The following is a 15,712-nucleotide window of genomic DNA, read 5'->3' on the forward strand; positions in this document are numbered from 1 at the left end:
TCGTGCCAAGAATCTTTGTTAAAAAGAGGCACCTACGGAGGCCCATGCCAGTCAACTTGTGGCAGCGCGAGCCGTTCTGGTTAGAGAATTAGGACGCCATGAAGTCGCTATTTGTATTGATGACGCTCTTCGCCGTCTCGCACGGAAAGAGTTACGATGGGTAAGTTTCTTAATATAGTTTTAGGGAGTCATCCATGTTAAGGATGTCTGCAACTTTAATGAGAAAAAGACCGAAAACTACGAAAATATTCGTTCCAGTTTTCTTGATAAAGTCAAGTATGATTGCTTGAGAATACTCCACAAGAACCCTAAAATTCTCTTGTACATTTTAAAAGTGACAATTCCCCGAGCCTTATTTTTCTCTGAGATGTTGCATTTCCAGCTGTGACATAATTGTAATCAACACCCAACCGCAGAGGTGGTAGCAAGTCTGTTTTTGCAAGTCTAAGTCAAGTTAAACGACAACTTTTGGAAGTCTAAGCCACGTCACAAGTCATTTGATCACAGACCAAGTCAAGTCAAGTCACAAATTAATTTGCTCCAAACGAGCAAGTCAAAATTTGTTGACCAAGTACAAGTCAAGCCGCACATTATTTTGTCTAGCTGTAAAAATTAAACGGCGCTGGGCATCAACTTAACAGGCGTAGTCCTAGAGCCATTTTTTGGGGGGGGGTAGGCCCTTTGCACTTGACATCACCTTTTGACTTTAGCTACGGCTGTTTCCTTTTGCAATTTATGGGAGGGGATAGGGGAGTAAAGGCTTCCCTTGTAGAACCTCGTCTGCAACTTATGTCTTGCAAGTTTTAGTTACATGTGCACATATGTACTCACACTTTCTCGTGCGATATACCAGGTGTACTGTTGCTCACCCACAACCCTTGATAAGACGTTCTAACGCCCTCATGTTTTACTCATTCCTTGCGTTCCCAGGGTCTCTTATTTATCTCAGCTTTGCATACGGAAATATGCAGGCCGCTGACATTTTAGTTATTCATGCTACCCTCTGGCGTGTTCGCGTGTTCCTTCACTCCGTTGTCTTTGTGTTTTCTCTGCTAAATTTGGCATGTTGGAATTTCTCCCTCCACGTGGCTGTGTGGTTTGGCGTGGTGAGGTTCCCTGAATGCAAATATTCGGTTACCTCTGACTTTGTAACTGTCGGTCATTCTCCAAAATGATTGTGTAATTCCTTTTTGCACCCGAAACTAGACGTTTGTACACGTGATGTCTTATTCTGCACTTCGCCCTTTTTACACACGACACTTAGGATGCGTTCGCAAGGTTACTCCTGTTAACACAAGTAGGATGCGTGAGCATTACACCCCCCAGCTAAAGTATATTCACGCTGACCTATCGTACTTCAGCGGTTTGAGCGCTTATGAGTGTACTCGTGTTCACACGAGTAGCTCGCTCGCAGATGATTCTTGCACACGACTCTAGCATGAAGTCAGGTGACCCTTGAAATAAAAGACTCCCAATGGTTGAAAGCTTTAACGACATTCATATTGTCTTGATATCTAAGCCTCTAAAACCTATAAATACGGCATGATTTTGGCTAGCTCGTCGGTCAGGTGCGGCGGGACGAAACCCTTATCGTAACCTAATGTAGTGCTGGAGTTGGACCATTTCCGAGAATAGTGCAGTAGTTCTGAACACCCGTTCTTATGATAAAGTGCGGGGGGGGTAACCCCAAATCAAGCTTGCTTTGCTTTGACCGAGTGGAGAAAGTTGCATCATCGAGCGGCCCACCATCTCAAGTCCGAACCGTTGGCCGAGAGAGACACACCAGCGTCAAGCGGTGGGGGACGGGGGGACATGTAATATAGCAATTGTCCTTCCACTACTTTCCAAAACCTAAATTAAAATGTATATTAGACATAAGCATTTGTAAAAAAAAATTGCTGAAGTAGCCAGTAATTGTCTTAAATCACAACACAGAGCAACTATACTCCAAAATTTCCCGGGCCCCTGAGCGGGTCCTGGACCCCACGCCGCTCAGGGTTTCGCGCTTCACGCTCACGCTCATCAGGGCCACCCCCCCCCCCTTATGTATACGATGCGATATACCCGTACCGTACCCACTTTGTTTGACTTGCATTTCCAATGCTCTTGTCAAGCCATCGTTTAGTTACACACAACTTCGCCTCTTATGTGTAGCCCTGTTAAGCGGATAGGTGGAAAAAATATGTTTTTACGTACAAGCACGAATTTTAGCATAGTTCAGAGTTATGGCCTTGGTAATGTTTTGAGGAGTGGGGGCACTCTTTTTGGCTCCAAATACCGTATTTGGCATAAGGGGCCGACTTCTTTATTGTTATTTATGTATGGCTAAAAGGCTCAAGGGAATCTGAAAAACATCCAGATGTGTGTGTATTGAAGATTCAGATTCATTTGGCATTGTACAAATGGTATTTATTGGAAAATCAGTGGGAAAAATGACCACGAAGTGCAATGATATTTGGCTCAAGGACCTTGATACATTATTGTTATTTATTCAAGTAAGACTAAAGGGTACAACGTAATCTGCACGACATCCAGATAATATGTACATGTGCATTCAAGAGTCAGGTTCATTTTTTGTTGTACAAATTGCTGGAAATGTGGTGGCCAAATATGGCGGCCACACTTGAGAGGGTCGACCTATTATTCGACCGTTAGAGGTACAGCTAAATATTTGATGCTTATTTTTTCAGGCTCAACAATTCTTTACTTGCAAAAACGCATTTCATGTTTGAAATATGTTGGCCAATTTTGTGCAAAGACGTCTAACCCCGAAATTGGTTTATATAAACACCTATATATGAAATAAATATGCTCACGTCAAGAAATATGGAGGCACGTAATCCTCAGAATGTCCTGCTGAATGACATCCATAAGGATCTCAGGACGATTCTGAAAAGTAACGTGCTGTTCATAATTTTAGTTGATAACATGTTAATAAGAACTTGAACAAACACAATAAATGGTGTGCTACATATAAAGTGCAGTAGCGACACAAAGGATTTAATTTCAAAGATGCCTTTCTGGATTTGCACTGCCCTTAGAGCAGTTTTTTAAGCTAAATCTATAATAGCTCTTTCGGTAAATTGCCGGCCCTTGATTTGGTTGTCCACGTCGGTTTGCTTTGGGTAGATTAAGTCATTCCTCAGTTTTTAATTTATGCCCAGCGTCAGTACCGGCCCTTTTGATGTGCTTTACAAATTGAAATGCAGCACAAATTAGATGGATGGCATCCATGGATCCGTATTTGTAGGTGAACCTTTTTGCTTGTTTGGTTTAGCTTTGTGCAACAAAGAGTTAGTGTTATCATGAGGAGAGTGAATCTCTTAAGGTCAGCTCCGTCCTCTTCGTGGATTTGAGCTGGCCCTGTGTCGTAGCATAAGAACGTGGACTATACATTTTTTTTCACACTCTGCCACGTTTCCCATGGATGTATTGTTCCTTTGGTACTGAAAACAGAGACTGTCTCAGCCAGTGAAGCCTCAGAGACATGGTTAAAATAAAAGAGGAAATAGGAAGTCAATTCCTTGGGAAGCGCAAAAACCTGTTGAAATCTAAGGTGACACAAATATTGCCTATTCAGCTATAGTCACATCAGTTTATCAAGTAGGACAAAAGACAAACAAAAGGACAAGATATTTAATCCTATACAACTATTAAACTATCAAAGCCTCTATCAGATCAAATCAAAAAGAACAGTGTTATTGTCTTGTCCTCCATGAAAGAGGTCCAGTGAAACCTAGAAGGTTTCTTTACTTGAAATGATCGTTCTTTATTTACATTTTATACCAGTCACTTCATGGTAATCTTAATGACTTTTTTCAACGTAACAGCTTGAAGTCTCAAGCCAGAACCGAGTGTGGGCAAGCCATTAGATTTGTTGGGTATAACAATCTCCTTGGAAATTGCAAACGGTCTCTGAGAATTCATGGAAATAAGAGTGATTGGGGCCCTCTAAGACAACAGATTACAATTCCGAGTATGGAGGGTTACTATCAACTACTTTTGACATGTACTGTGTAAATCCTCCATTTCATATAAAGTCGCCTTTCCATATGCGCGTCAGTACTTGCGCCTCGCGGTGCGTATCCGTCAAAATTGATTCTGACGGCCGAATGCAACGCACACGTGTATTATGTTATGGAGTTGATTTTGGGTCCGTGAGTGAAACGCATGAACCCAGCCTGTACGCAACGCACCAAAAAATGTACATACGGAGAGGCGTCTTTACTCGTTTAACTCCTTCTGGCAATGAGGAGACTGACACATGATGTTGCATTTTGCAGATGCACACAAATGAAGTTTTTTTTTACATAACTTTCTCTGGCAAACTGTGGACAATGTTGTTCTGTCTGTGGCAGCAGTAACCAACGAGATATCAGAGCTGTTGATAGAGCTGTTTCATCATATGCATTTATGTTTTACTTTTGGTTTTGTTTACCCATGTTTCCAGAGAAATGAAATAAATAAATAAGGCTCCGATGAATGATGCGTCCGAATTTTTTAATACTTGCCTGCGGCCTGAAATTACGCACGAGTCTTATATGGTAGCAACCAGAGGCGGCTGATCGAGTCATCTGTGATTTCAAGCCGCATCCAAGTGATTCAGACGTTGCCTTGGGCAGAAAAAACCGAAATAGAAATCACGAGCCAATAGAATTCTTACGCTGATTTCTTGAGAACGCAAGGCTCAAATTGACAGACCTAATTTAAAACGTTAATAGGTTTGACTGAGTACATTTCTGACTTGCGTTGGTGACAAGTCGTTGTGTGCAAAACTAAGTAAAGTTACAAGTCATTTTCTGCCAGTCTAAGTCAAGTCACAAGTAACTCGAGTCCAAGTCAAGTGACTCGATCTACAACTCTGCCCGCACGAAACTAGTGGGCCCCAAAGGGATTCCCGAGAACTTCTTATTTCATAGAACAGTGTGCAAGAGCTAAAGGCAAGCATTAATTCCTATATCGAACACTGGCTGGATGTGGAAAGGCAATGCTCACCAGCCTAGTTATCTCACTGAGAAAGGTGTGGAATACTTTTATCTCACGACAACGTGGCTCACTTTGATGCCCAATTAGACAATCCTCCCTTGTGTTGTGTGTGAAGATTATTTTAGAAAAAACATTTTCTGAAAGAGAGCTTTCACAGTTTGCCTTAATTCTCTACCTTTCCACCTTTTTCAGGTATCAAGTATTTGAAATCACACCCAAAACAGGAATTCAGTTTCAACAGATGATGGATTTGGACATGGAACTCTTCGACGACGTATGTACAGGAGTGTCTTATAGAACTTAAAGAAGCATTCTTGACTAGAAGAATCTGAGACTTAATCCGCAGAGAGGTCATTACATGTCGGACCAACACACTTTTTGTTCTTAGGTCTTCAGATTTCGGTAAAAACTGCTGCGCCTGACATCAATGAAAAATAAATGAATGTCAATTTTAAGCGGAATCCGAACTTCATTGTGGTCAGGGCAGAGATCAACAAAAATGGGCAGTTTTAACTTAACGTAAATTCTGACTTTTAATGAAAATGACGGATAGCCTTCTCATTTTGTATCAAATATATGCAAATGCGGTATCAAAATAATAGGAAGAACATGCTCCTTTCACCGATGTGGAAATTTAGCTTTGTGAATCAAGAGTCAAGATAACCTTTGACAAGCGCTTGTGACCTTTGAACCCATTTTAAAAACAATGTACGATTACTTATGAAAGTATTTCCTGTTCTAGAAGAATCCGCCTAAATCTTTCCGTGGTATTTAAAATAAAAAATGTGGTAATTTTCTACAATTGGTCAGCTTAGAATAATTATGTCAATTTTGTGTGTAATCCTTAAACAGGAATTATGAACGCAATTAATTTATGCTCTAAAATGAAATTAACCCTAAGGTGCATGTAAAATCATGTATTGAAATCGGAGGATTGGAACAGTTAGGGTTATTTAAGTTTTGAATGGTTTTCAGAGCCAGAGCTCACAAAATCATCATTTTATTTGAGGAGACTATTTTAAAAATTTAGGAACATACGGTAATTGAGTCTGAATGTATGAGGACTAAGGAGCTTTCATATGTTGACTGGGCAAAACACGTGAGGGTGCTAGACAACATGTACTTACTGTACTACTGTACTTCGCCTTGCACCTTGCATAGCCACAATTGAGTACATGCAAGTCAACAGTGTTGCACAAATTTTAACCCTAACCGCAGCGCATTGTTTTCCAGAGATTGAGCCTTTGAGGGTAGGGCCTATTAGAGCAACTCTTTGCAGCCGTTTGGACATCATTTTCGCATGTAGCCATGAGCTTCAAACGACTCCAAAAACAAAACCATACGTCTGGTTGAGATCAAAATTCACATTTATGCTGCCCTTTTTTTCCCCCTCTCCCAGTGTCTTTTAGGTTTAAAACTTGTATATTGTTTTTCAAATACTCTAATTCTTTGGAAAGAGTGTAAGAAAGTGAAGCCAGTCTCGCTGTTTTCAACTGTAGCCAATTTCTCTTTCTACTGTTCCACCATTTCATCTAGGGCTGTTAGCTGTGGAACCCGTTGAATTCCAAGTATCAGACCAAGGTGCTGATATTTTTGTAACGTCCTATCATAATGTTGTCATCCTTAACTCTTTGGAATGCACCTTGCATTCCAAAGATTACATACAAAACTGGCATACAAGCGCAGAAATCATTACCAAAATCTGAAGATCTAAGGTCAAAAGGTGTGTTGCACTGACATGGAATGACCCAGTGGTTTTGCTATGTACGTAAAAATATACGGAGACTCAGGCATGCCATACACTTTGCGAGACATTCAATCCAGTGACGTATCCGCGGGGCAGGGGCAGGGGCAGGGGGAAACGTGCCCCCCCACCCCAGGCCTTTTTTTGGAAAGATAATACTTCACAGGAGAGTAGGAATGAAAGTAATCGGTACATTTATTTATCAAATATTAGAACCTGAAGCCTGAGAAGATATTACTATTTGATTCCCCCACCATCACGTTGAATGCGCCCGAAGCCGCATTCAGTCCAGTCTTTTCAAAAAAGCGATGAATTGTTAATTTTTTCATTTGATAAAATTGGAAGTCAAACAATTGAAAAAAAGAAGAAATGCGTGCATACCGAAAACATAACTCAATAGTAGAAATGAAATGGTTTCATTTACTACTGCCAACCTACAGCTTGATTTCTTGAAGACCAGTGCCGTCGGCAAACCCAGTAAAGTGATCGTGCCTCCCATGCACGTGGACAAGCTCAAGGAAGCTTTGGAAGAGTTGCGGATTGAATTTGAAGTATACATTGACAACCTCCAACCCCTCATTGACGAAGAGACGAGAGCTATCACCTCACGCGAGAAGGCCACAACCTTGGCAAGCTTCGATTACAACGTATACCACAGCGCGCAAGAGGTGGGGTCAACTTTTACTCGATTAAAATGTGAAAACGAACGAGCTGTGTTCTATAACTGAGATATAAATTTGTGATGGGCGAGTCACTTAAAAAATGGCTGCAAGTACTATTTCAGATTTTTCGTTTCATCACATTACTGGTTCTGTAAAGGTTCCGCAAATTTTACGTTGGCTATTAATGGTAGATACAAATTTGAAAAAAAAATGATGCCAGGGATAAATGACGCGTGGGTGTCGTTCAAGTGAAAATAACGGGAAGAGACCCTCGCTCACTGTGGTCGCTGAACTTGTTGCAATTTTTGTTTATTCTTGTTTAGATCTTGGACTGGGTGACAGACTTCAGCCAAACCGAGTCCACAAGTTCCCTTACCATCAAGGAAATCTATTTGGGGGATTCAGCTGAGGGATTTGCCATGAAGGCACTGAAGGTGAGAAAAGCACAGCATAGTGCACAGCTGTCTTTAGTTCACAGCTACTTGGTATTGTCCTGCAGGGAGATTATCTCCTCAAATTTAGCGATGGTCAGGAGTTTCAACCTCTTTTACCTCCATTTATATGAAAAGGTCAAAATAGAGACAAGGATAAAAACAAAATGAAAAGAATTTACCCTTATTTAGGATACAGTTTTATGTCTCAAAACAAAAAGAAGCGGGACTTAGAAACTGACGTAGTGATTAGTACTTGTAATTAGAACTGAATTTTGATTCATCATTACCCATCGCTTCAAGCAAACAGCATTACAAACCCCAGTCCGATCAGCTTTAAGTTGGTTGTTGCAAGTATACGGTTATCGACTTTTCAACAAGAAAAACAGGTTCTACTCAAATGCTACCTTGTCAACATAAATGTTTTTACATACGCGCTTCTCAAACTAAAGTTCATTTTCTAGGTTCTGCCACGTGCTGAACAGTACGTTTCCTCTTACAGATTTCTACAGGGAGCGGCCGGCTTGGTGCTTACACCCAAGGGGGCTTACATGGTAGAGAATGGATCGCACCTGCCACTGTCCTCAACCTCGTCCAAAAGGTCAGAAAATGCATGGCATATCTCATACCCACATAATGTTCCCCTTTTCAAAGATCCAGAGTTGACAGGTATTTTCGCGTGTTCCCCAAGCAACAAACACAATGCTGATGAGGGAAATTTCGAGGTTTCTCTGCAGAGAGTAGCAAACTCGTGTAGGGTTGGAATAGCAGCTCATCTCCTGAGCTGCAACATATTCTGCTGCTTTTTTGAAAGACGTCAAATGTCTGCAAGTGACATGTACCTTATGCAGTGACCTTCAAAAAATGCACATTCACCCAGCCCTAAATGCTCATAGCAACAGGATATTCCCGATCCCATAGAGTCAACCCTTCTGATGCTCTGTTTAATTTGCCAGTTCGTAGCAGCCTTCAAAAGTGGGGACAGCGTAGCCACCCAGTTTTTCAACAAGTTTGACTGGTACGTTCTCCCTCTACTCAACCCTGACGGTTACCACTACACTCGCCCAGAATCGGTAAGTCTCATTTTCAACAATGCCGTAACCTGATTGCTCATCAAATTACTCTTGGTAGGTGTCTCGCATGTGTCGAACTGAGAGTGAAATTGTTTCAATACGTCCCTGACACAGCTTCGTAACAATGCATACACACAAGTTCGAGAAATGATGGGTGATTTTTCTTGTTTCTTCTTGATCTCTTGATCGTCACTTCCAGGGGCTGGAAGACGCTCCACTTCTATCAATAAAAATATGCGTAAAAGCACCCTCCAAATACAATAGATCAACGGCTGCAATAGGATCTTGTTACTGTTGGTAAAATAAATAATAAACCTCTTTCGCCAGTGGCACAGAACGTCAGATAGTAGTTATATGTATTAATTTTACCAGCTTTTACCAAATAATATGGTTTAAGACAAACTTAGACCGATAAACGTTTTCAACGTGTTTTTTCTCTCAATTCCTAGGGCTTCCAAAAGTAATTGTCAATTGTTGCAGACATTCTAATTTTCCACTGAGTGAAGAACCAATGGCAGTTTATAATACAGTACACTTTAATTTTTTTACAGCCATCCTTCGACCGTTTGTGGCGCAAGAATCGTCAACAAGTTTCTTCTTTCTGTAAAGGAATCGCCATGAACAGAAACTATGGCTACAAATGGGGTAATCTTACTTCGTATTTTAATAAGTGGTAAAAAAAATCAAAGAGAGAAATTTGTGGGAAATGACTTTGAGTTAAAAGGCATTACTTTTTCTTAAAGATAATGATCCGGTTCTTGTATGGGTGGAAAGGGCTTGTTGAAATGAGGTGTCAAGAATTCATTATTCAGTAGTTAAACAGGTATTTATTAATCGGTGGTTGGATGCGTATACTTTTATAACTTTTTGAGTAATTCTTGCAATTGCATTTTAAGAATATGAGTCATTTAAACGATGTCTGACAGCCAGTTCAAGGAAACTTGAAGTAGGAATTCAGGTCAGCTCTTTTTCAAACACATTACTGCATGCAGTATATAGACGAGATTTTTATACTTCTGTTCAATGAAATTGAGAAAAGGGTGATAGTTTTTCCATTCTTGGAAACTTCTCTTATCAATATAGTGGGCACTGGTTTTCTTCTGTCGCACAAGGAACTACTTGTCAAAGAGCATAAGAATGGTATAAAATTGGTCTGTACACTTGCCCCCACAAGGATCCAAAGAATTATTACCTTTGTCCAAACAGGTTACTTTACTTGATAAACAAGTACAAAGTAGAACTTTCTCTAAGAGACTTTTAAGAAGTGTTGTGTGTATTTGTACACACACAGCTATCGAGCCACTAATGTACTGGCAAAGATGTCACGCTTAAGCTCTGAATGGAAATTTCGTGAGCATAAAATCAAAAAGTTGCATTTTTTCCTTTTTGCTGCCACAAAGGAGATGGACAATTAAAGTATTACAAGAAACATTTTCAAATATATATTTAAGTTATAAAATACCCTTTTCGAGTCTCATTTAATTCAAGGACTATTATTCATGGGGCATGCAAATTTTCTTTAAAGTTCAGAAATTTCTTGTTGTGTTGGCATGTGTTTCTGAAACAAAACTTTATGAGGCCAAAATTTGTGCAAAAGATGAGGGCGTAATCCTAACACATTTTGTCGTTGTCATTTCTAAGGATATTGTTAAGATTTATACGATCTTTAGATGTCAATGAGATACAAGCATACTCTGGAATGGATCTTCCTTTTGGGGTGTGGATGTGCTTTTCATAGCTTTTTTCATGGGTCCTTAAAGTCCTTAAAGTTACAGAACGAGAAGCACTGACACAGTGCATGGAAAGAAACATTATTTGAGAAACCAAAATCAATGTTTGAGGCTAAAAGATTTTCAAGTCAAACTAAAAGACTCAACCATCTGGGAATGTACCTGCTTACACTTTTTTCTTTATCCGTTCGAAGTAATAACCACACTGGAAATGACTCTCAGTAAATACGTGGAACATGGTTGACAAGAACTTTGCACACTTTGTCCAGGTGGTGATGATACCTCCAGCAACCCCTGTAGTGAAATTTACAAAGGAAGTTACGCATATGAAGCTCAAGAACTCAAGCTGATGACGGACTGGCTGCTCAGCCTGAAGAAAAGTCAGACCTTCATGATCCATATGGATCTCCACAGCTACGGCCAGGACTGGTTCTATCCGTATAGCTATACTTCGAGTATTGCAACTAGTGATGACGCTGAGTTGGTAGGTATACCAGAGTATGTGGGATGGAACGACCGGACTACGTTAATGCCGTCTGAATCGAGCAAGATCATGACCAACTATCTCTTGATTGGCAGACGACTCAAACTTGAAAACAAAGTTTCTCATCTCCCCTAACCACCCACCTACTGACTTCTGTGAGCTGGTGTGGAGTTTGGTAATGCCTACTGTTACCATCGAGATCTGCCACTGAGAAACGAATTAACTTGTAGCAAGCACTGAGGAAATCGAACTTTTGATAATTTCCCGGAACTTTCAATTCTAATCAAGCAGTTCCCCCTTCATAAAATAACAGATTCATTGTTTTTATGTGGTGTGACTGCATGGTGCTCAGCCTAACAACAGAACAGTCCCACTATGGTCAAATCTTCCAAGTCTCTCTTAAACAAACAAACAAACAAACAAACAAACAAACAAACAAACAAACAAACAAACACCCCAACAACCCAACAAACAAACAAACAAACAAACACCCCAACAAACAAACAAACAAACAAACGTGATCAAACCAACTGAAGTCCTATCTTCTTTCTGCTGTTTCACTTCACAGGAGAAAGTGGCCCTGGCTGCAACGAACGAACTTACAGCAGTGCACGGCACACAGTATGAAGCAATACAGGCTGGGAAAGAGCGTAAGTAATTTTGAGAAGTAGCAGTAAACAGCACCTTCAAATTTTGTTATCGAAAATAGGCTTAATATGTTTGAGTCATGAAATGTGAAGTTTGAGAAAGACCAAAATTGGAACTGTCTTGCCAGTCATTTCACGAATGTTCTCAGTCGGATTTGTTGTGTCTTTTGAGAGAGAGAGAGAGAGAGAGAGAGAGAGAGAGAGAGAGAGAGAGAGAGAGAGAGAGAGAGAGAGAGAGAGAGAGAGAGAGAGAGAGAGAGAGAGAGAGAGCGCAAAATTAGACAAAGACTGAATTCACGATTGGAATGAAAAGCACGAAGTGAAATGGCAGAAAACTGAGGGACCGTAGTAAGAGGCTTGGCTTGCCTAAAGTCAACCCCGCATGAAATTAGGTTCTGAATGGTTACAGAGATAAACATAGTACGAGTTTCTTTTTTTTACTTTGCAAAACTCCTTATTTTGGAGGGCAAATTTATTTTCACTTGAACAGCTATAGTGCAATTTAAAATAACTGATCAAACTCCTGAATCGAAATAAAACTCCTTCAATTTGTAATTAACCTTAACTCATCCAAATCACTCTAAATCCCCCACGATTGGGAGGATTTTGCAAGACTGGGGAAGGCAGAGAAAAGCCACTCCTTTCTGGCACACAACTTGAAGCACCTTTAAAATTTAGGTACAACTGCGTACATGTAGTTGGAAGACTGTGGAGAATTCAGGGAATTCACGAACCTCGGGTTGATCGACTTTGTTGCCCCCAAATTTTTGTGCAACAGATCCAGCAGCTGGGGCAAGTACGGACTTCGGATACGAGATCTTAGGGGCCACATACTCCTACACCGTGGAAATGCGGGACACAGGACATTACGGGTTTGAGTTGCCTGAGAATCAGATTGAGCCCTGTGCAGAGGAAATGTACGCTGCATTCATAGAGTTGTTCTCGCAGGTCCTGAGCAAGGTCTGAACAAATTCATAATTAAAGGAATTGGAAAAGGATCTGACAGTTGTGAAAATATCGCTATAAATCGTTCTGTGAGCTTAATTACAAAAGAAAACAGATATTACAATTTGAAAGCATAAAGGAAGGTAAACATGAAAATTTTCGAACAAATCTTTCTGGTAGATTAACGTATAGGTATCCTGTATCATGAGGAAGGTGATAGAAACCGGAAACGATTCTAAAAAAGATCAGGGATAGAGAGAAACTGTTTTATGCGAGTGAAGAATTGTTTATGTGCATTAGGTAAATTAAGAACACTTACATCCATCAAAAAACCTATAAAAGTACTATTACCAACTAATATTTGGACCAATATCAAAAACCCGGAAGTGAAACTACAATGAGCGTTGCGCCATGGCTTAGACAACTTTAGACCAAACAATTATTTCACCTGAAATAGAAAGACTTATTATTTTCTTTAAAGTTAAAAAGATTTGTCGACTTCAAACGAGAGTGCAGAAATAAATAACATATACCCACAAGAAGCAATTTGCTCATTGCAATATTGATATGAAATTGTACGTGCATTAACTAAACGACCAGGAAATGAGCTCCATAGAAACTGTAATGCAAGAATTCAAAGGGTCTTCCTTTATTTAATCCAATATCACCCAAAATTAAGTAAATCCACGTGAAATTCAAAAAATGACAGTTTTTCTCTAACCCTAGATCTCTTATGTTCACTTTTACTGGGATGTATACAGCTGAAACTGAAATTAGTTGTTGATATCAATTATTTAGAAAATGAATATCTAACTTGATTTTGCTTTGGATCAATAACTAGAATTTACTGTAGACATGATTTTGGACTGTTTGTCAACAGTATTGTCACTGAATGAGTTACTCAATTATAGCACATTTGTCAGATGGAAGTGGACTTGAATCCCAAAATAAACGTGAAACACCAGATTAAAGCAACATAACAATCGGGTATTTGATGGCTGTCTGTCCAATTTGTGTCGTTTATCTTCTAGGGAAAATAATACACTGCCATAGACAACACACATGATGAAGAGTCCCCTTAGAGACACAGCCTTGAGCCCTCTTGAGTCCAAGCCTGAAAAAGAGGGTCTATATGTTCTGCTATAAACAACATACACGTTTCCGCAAATATGTAATGCAAATATAATCTTTGATGAGATAAAATACCTGATTTTATTGGAATATAGACTAGCTGAACCCATTAGAGAATTTGAAACAATTGCAAAACGTCGATACCGGGGTCTGGGCTCAGAAAAAAAAATACGGACTTGAGCCTTTTCCTAGTCACAGATTAATTGGTCTCTTAAGTCTACGTTTTGGCTGTTCTGTAGGACTTACACACATCATAAGTTGTCCTTTTGGGGGACGCTTAATGCCCCCATTTAGGTCGTGACTCCTAAACCTCACACAGCTTGTTATATATCTAATATTGTGCACCACTGCTAACGCCCCGTGGATGGAGTTCCTCACATAAACTTGAAGTTGTTCAAAGTTAAGCTAACTCAGGGCCTAACGACTTCCTGATAAGTCGCTTCACTTTCAGGTACATCTACACGCAATAGCAGCCCACACAACAGCTCTGGGTATTAAACTAGCTGGCTGTATGAGACTCAACTAACACACTGTAAGGAACGGAAGGAACGGAATTGACAGAAGGAACTGACTAGCTTGGCGCACTGACCAGTAAATAAGTTGCCGTAGACAATAGTGATAAATAGCCCCACTTCAAAAAATCTGGAAAAATACTCACAAGTTTCACAGATGCTCAAAACAAATATCAAATTAAAGATCACTTCCTCATCTTTCATTTTCTTTTCAATTTTCAGTGGCTTAACCGATGACTTTTCAAAATACCTCTCTCCAGAGAAAATAACACCTCAAAACAGTCAGGAGGCCCATTACCATTTTGGAAATTGATGCCAACACTCCATGGAAAAATAGGGCAGTTTGGAGGGCCCCGTTTGGTCCGATACTTTCAGAAATACACGCTGACAGTCCTGCCTTGCATTTCATCCACCTTTGTAACAAACCACCCAGTCCAAGTGCCACCAATTGCTCTAATAGCAAAGAATATGACAGCCTACAAATCGTGATTCGGTCCGCCCAGGCAATTTAGACCTATTTACTGGCCTGCAACCTAATGCCACTCGTGTCGCCAGCTTGGCACCACGTACTATATTCGTTCCCATCCGACGTCAAGGTATGCGCCCTAACCCTAACTATACGATAACCTAAAATTAACAATGCAAACTGCTATTGCGCCACAGCCGCACCTTAAGTTACGGTCCCTTGACTGATTAAACTTACGGAATCAAATATGAGCTGAAAACTAATTGAAACCTCACAGGAACACTTCAGAACTAGTTAAACAAAAGCAAATGCCGTCAAGAAACCTATGAAGGCGTAATAAGCTAACGCAAGGCATTCTGTATAATTCTATGACCAGGTCCGTCAATAAAGGCGACGTTATAGACGCACGTAGTCTTGTCTTTCAAGATTTTCCGGTCACCCTGCACAGCACTCTGGATGTGGCTCCCATAATCATGGTCGCTTCCAAGTGATGTGGTGTTCAAGGTCTTCTTTGCTGTAGGGTGGCCCTAGGCGGTCGATCGTCCCCGGTATCAGTGCTCTGTACAACCCTGCAAATCCTAGACTCAGACGGTGGAGTGGCAGGCTCTGTCTCGCTCAGTCGGGTTATACTCCCAATGGGTCTTTCCTCGCAGCACCATCGACTTCTCCCGATACAGGTAAGTCTCCCGTACTTCTCTTACTTTCACGGCTTGACCCGGCAACATGTTTTCGCCTTTTAACAACGGTCTCACCCCGGTAGTACCTTGCTGGTTTGCTTTATCTTTCTCATCTTCTTGATTGGTGCCAACCCCTATCTTCATCATAGTGTGACTTAGTTTAGTGTAAAAGATTAGTCCAATTAGGGAATCCCCCAGTGAGTAATGTCACGGGGAGAGTCATG

The 15,712-nt window shown here is 40.5% G+C and overlaps 1 protein-coding gene across 1 annotated transcript; it reads left to right on the plus strand.

Moving 5' to 3' along the window:
• LOC110979626 (carboxypeptidase B-like) lies at positions 1-13,685 on the plus strand. The gene is made up of 10 exons (XM_087147706.1): positions 1-160; positions 5,179-5,260; positions 7,171-7,398; positions 7,716-7,826; positions 8,326-8,424; positions 8,780-8,896; positions 9,448-9,541; positions 10,896-11,110; positions 11,679-11,760; positions 12,536-13,685. The coding sequence occupies exons 1-10, from the start codon at positions 99-101 to the stop codon at positions 12,721-12,723; spliced, it is 1,278 nt and encodes a 425-aa protein (XP_087003832.1). The 5' UTR covers positions 1-98; the 3' UTR covers positions 12,724-13,685.
• The last annotated feature ends 2,027 nt before the right edge of the window (positions 13,686-15,712 follow it).

This window comes from Acanthaster planci, linkage group LG01 (assembly GCF_054643075.1).
Source record: "Acanthaster planci isolate LZ-2023a linkage group LG01, COTS_SCS, whole genome shotgun sequence".
Taxonomy (NCBI): domain Eukaryota; kingdom Metazoa; phylum Echinodermata; class Asteroidea; order Valvatida; family Acanthasteridae; genus Acanthaster; species Acanthaster planci.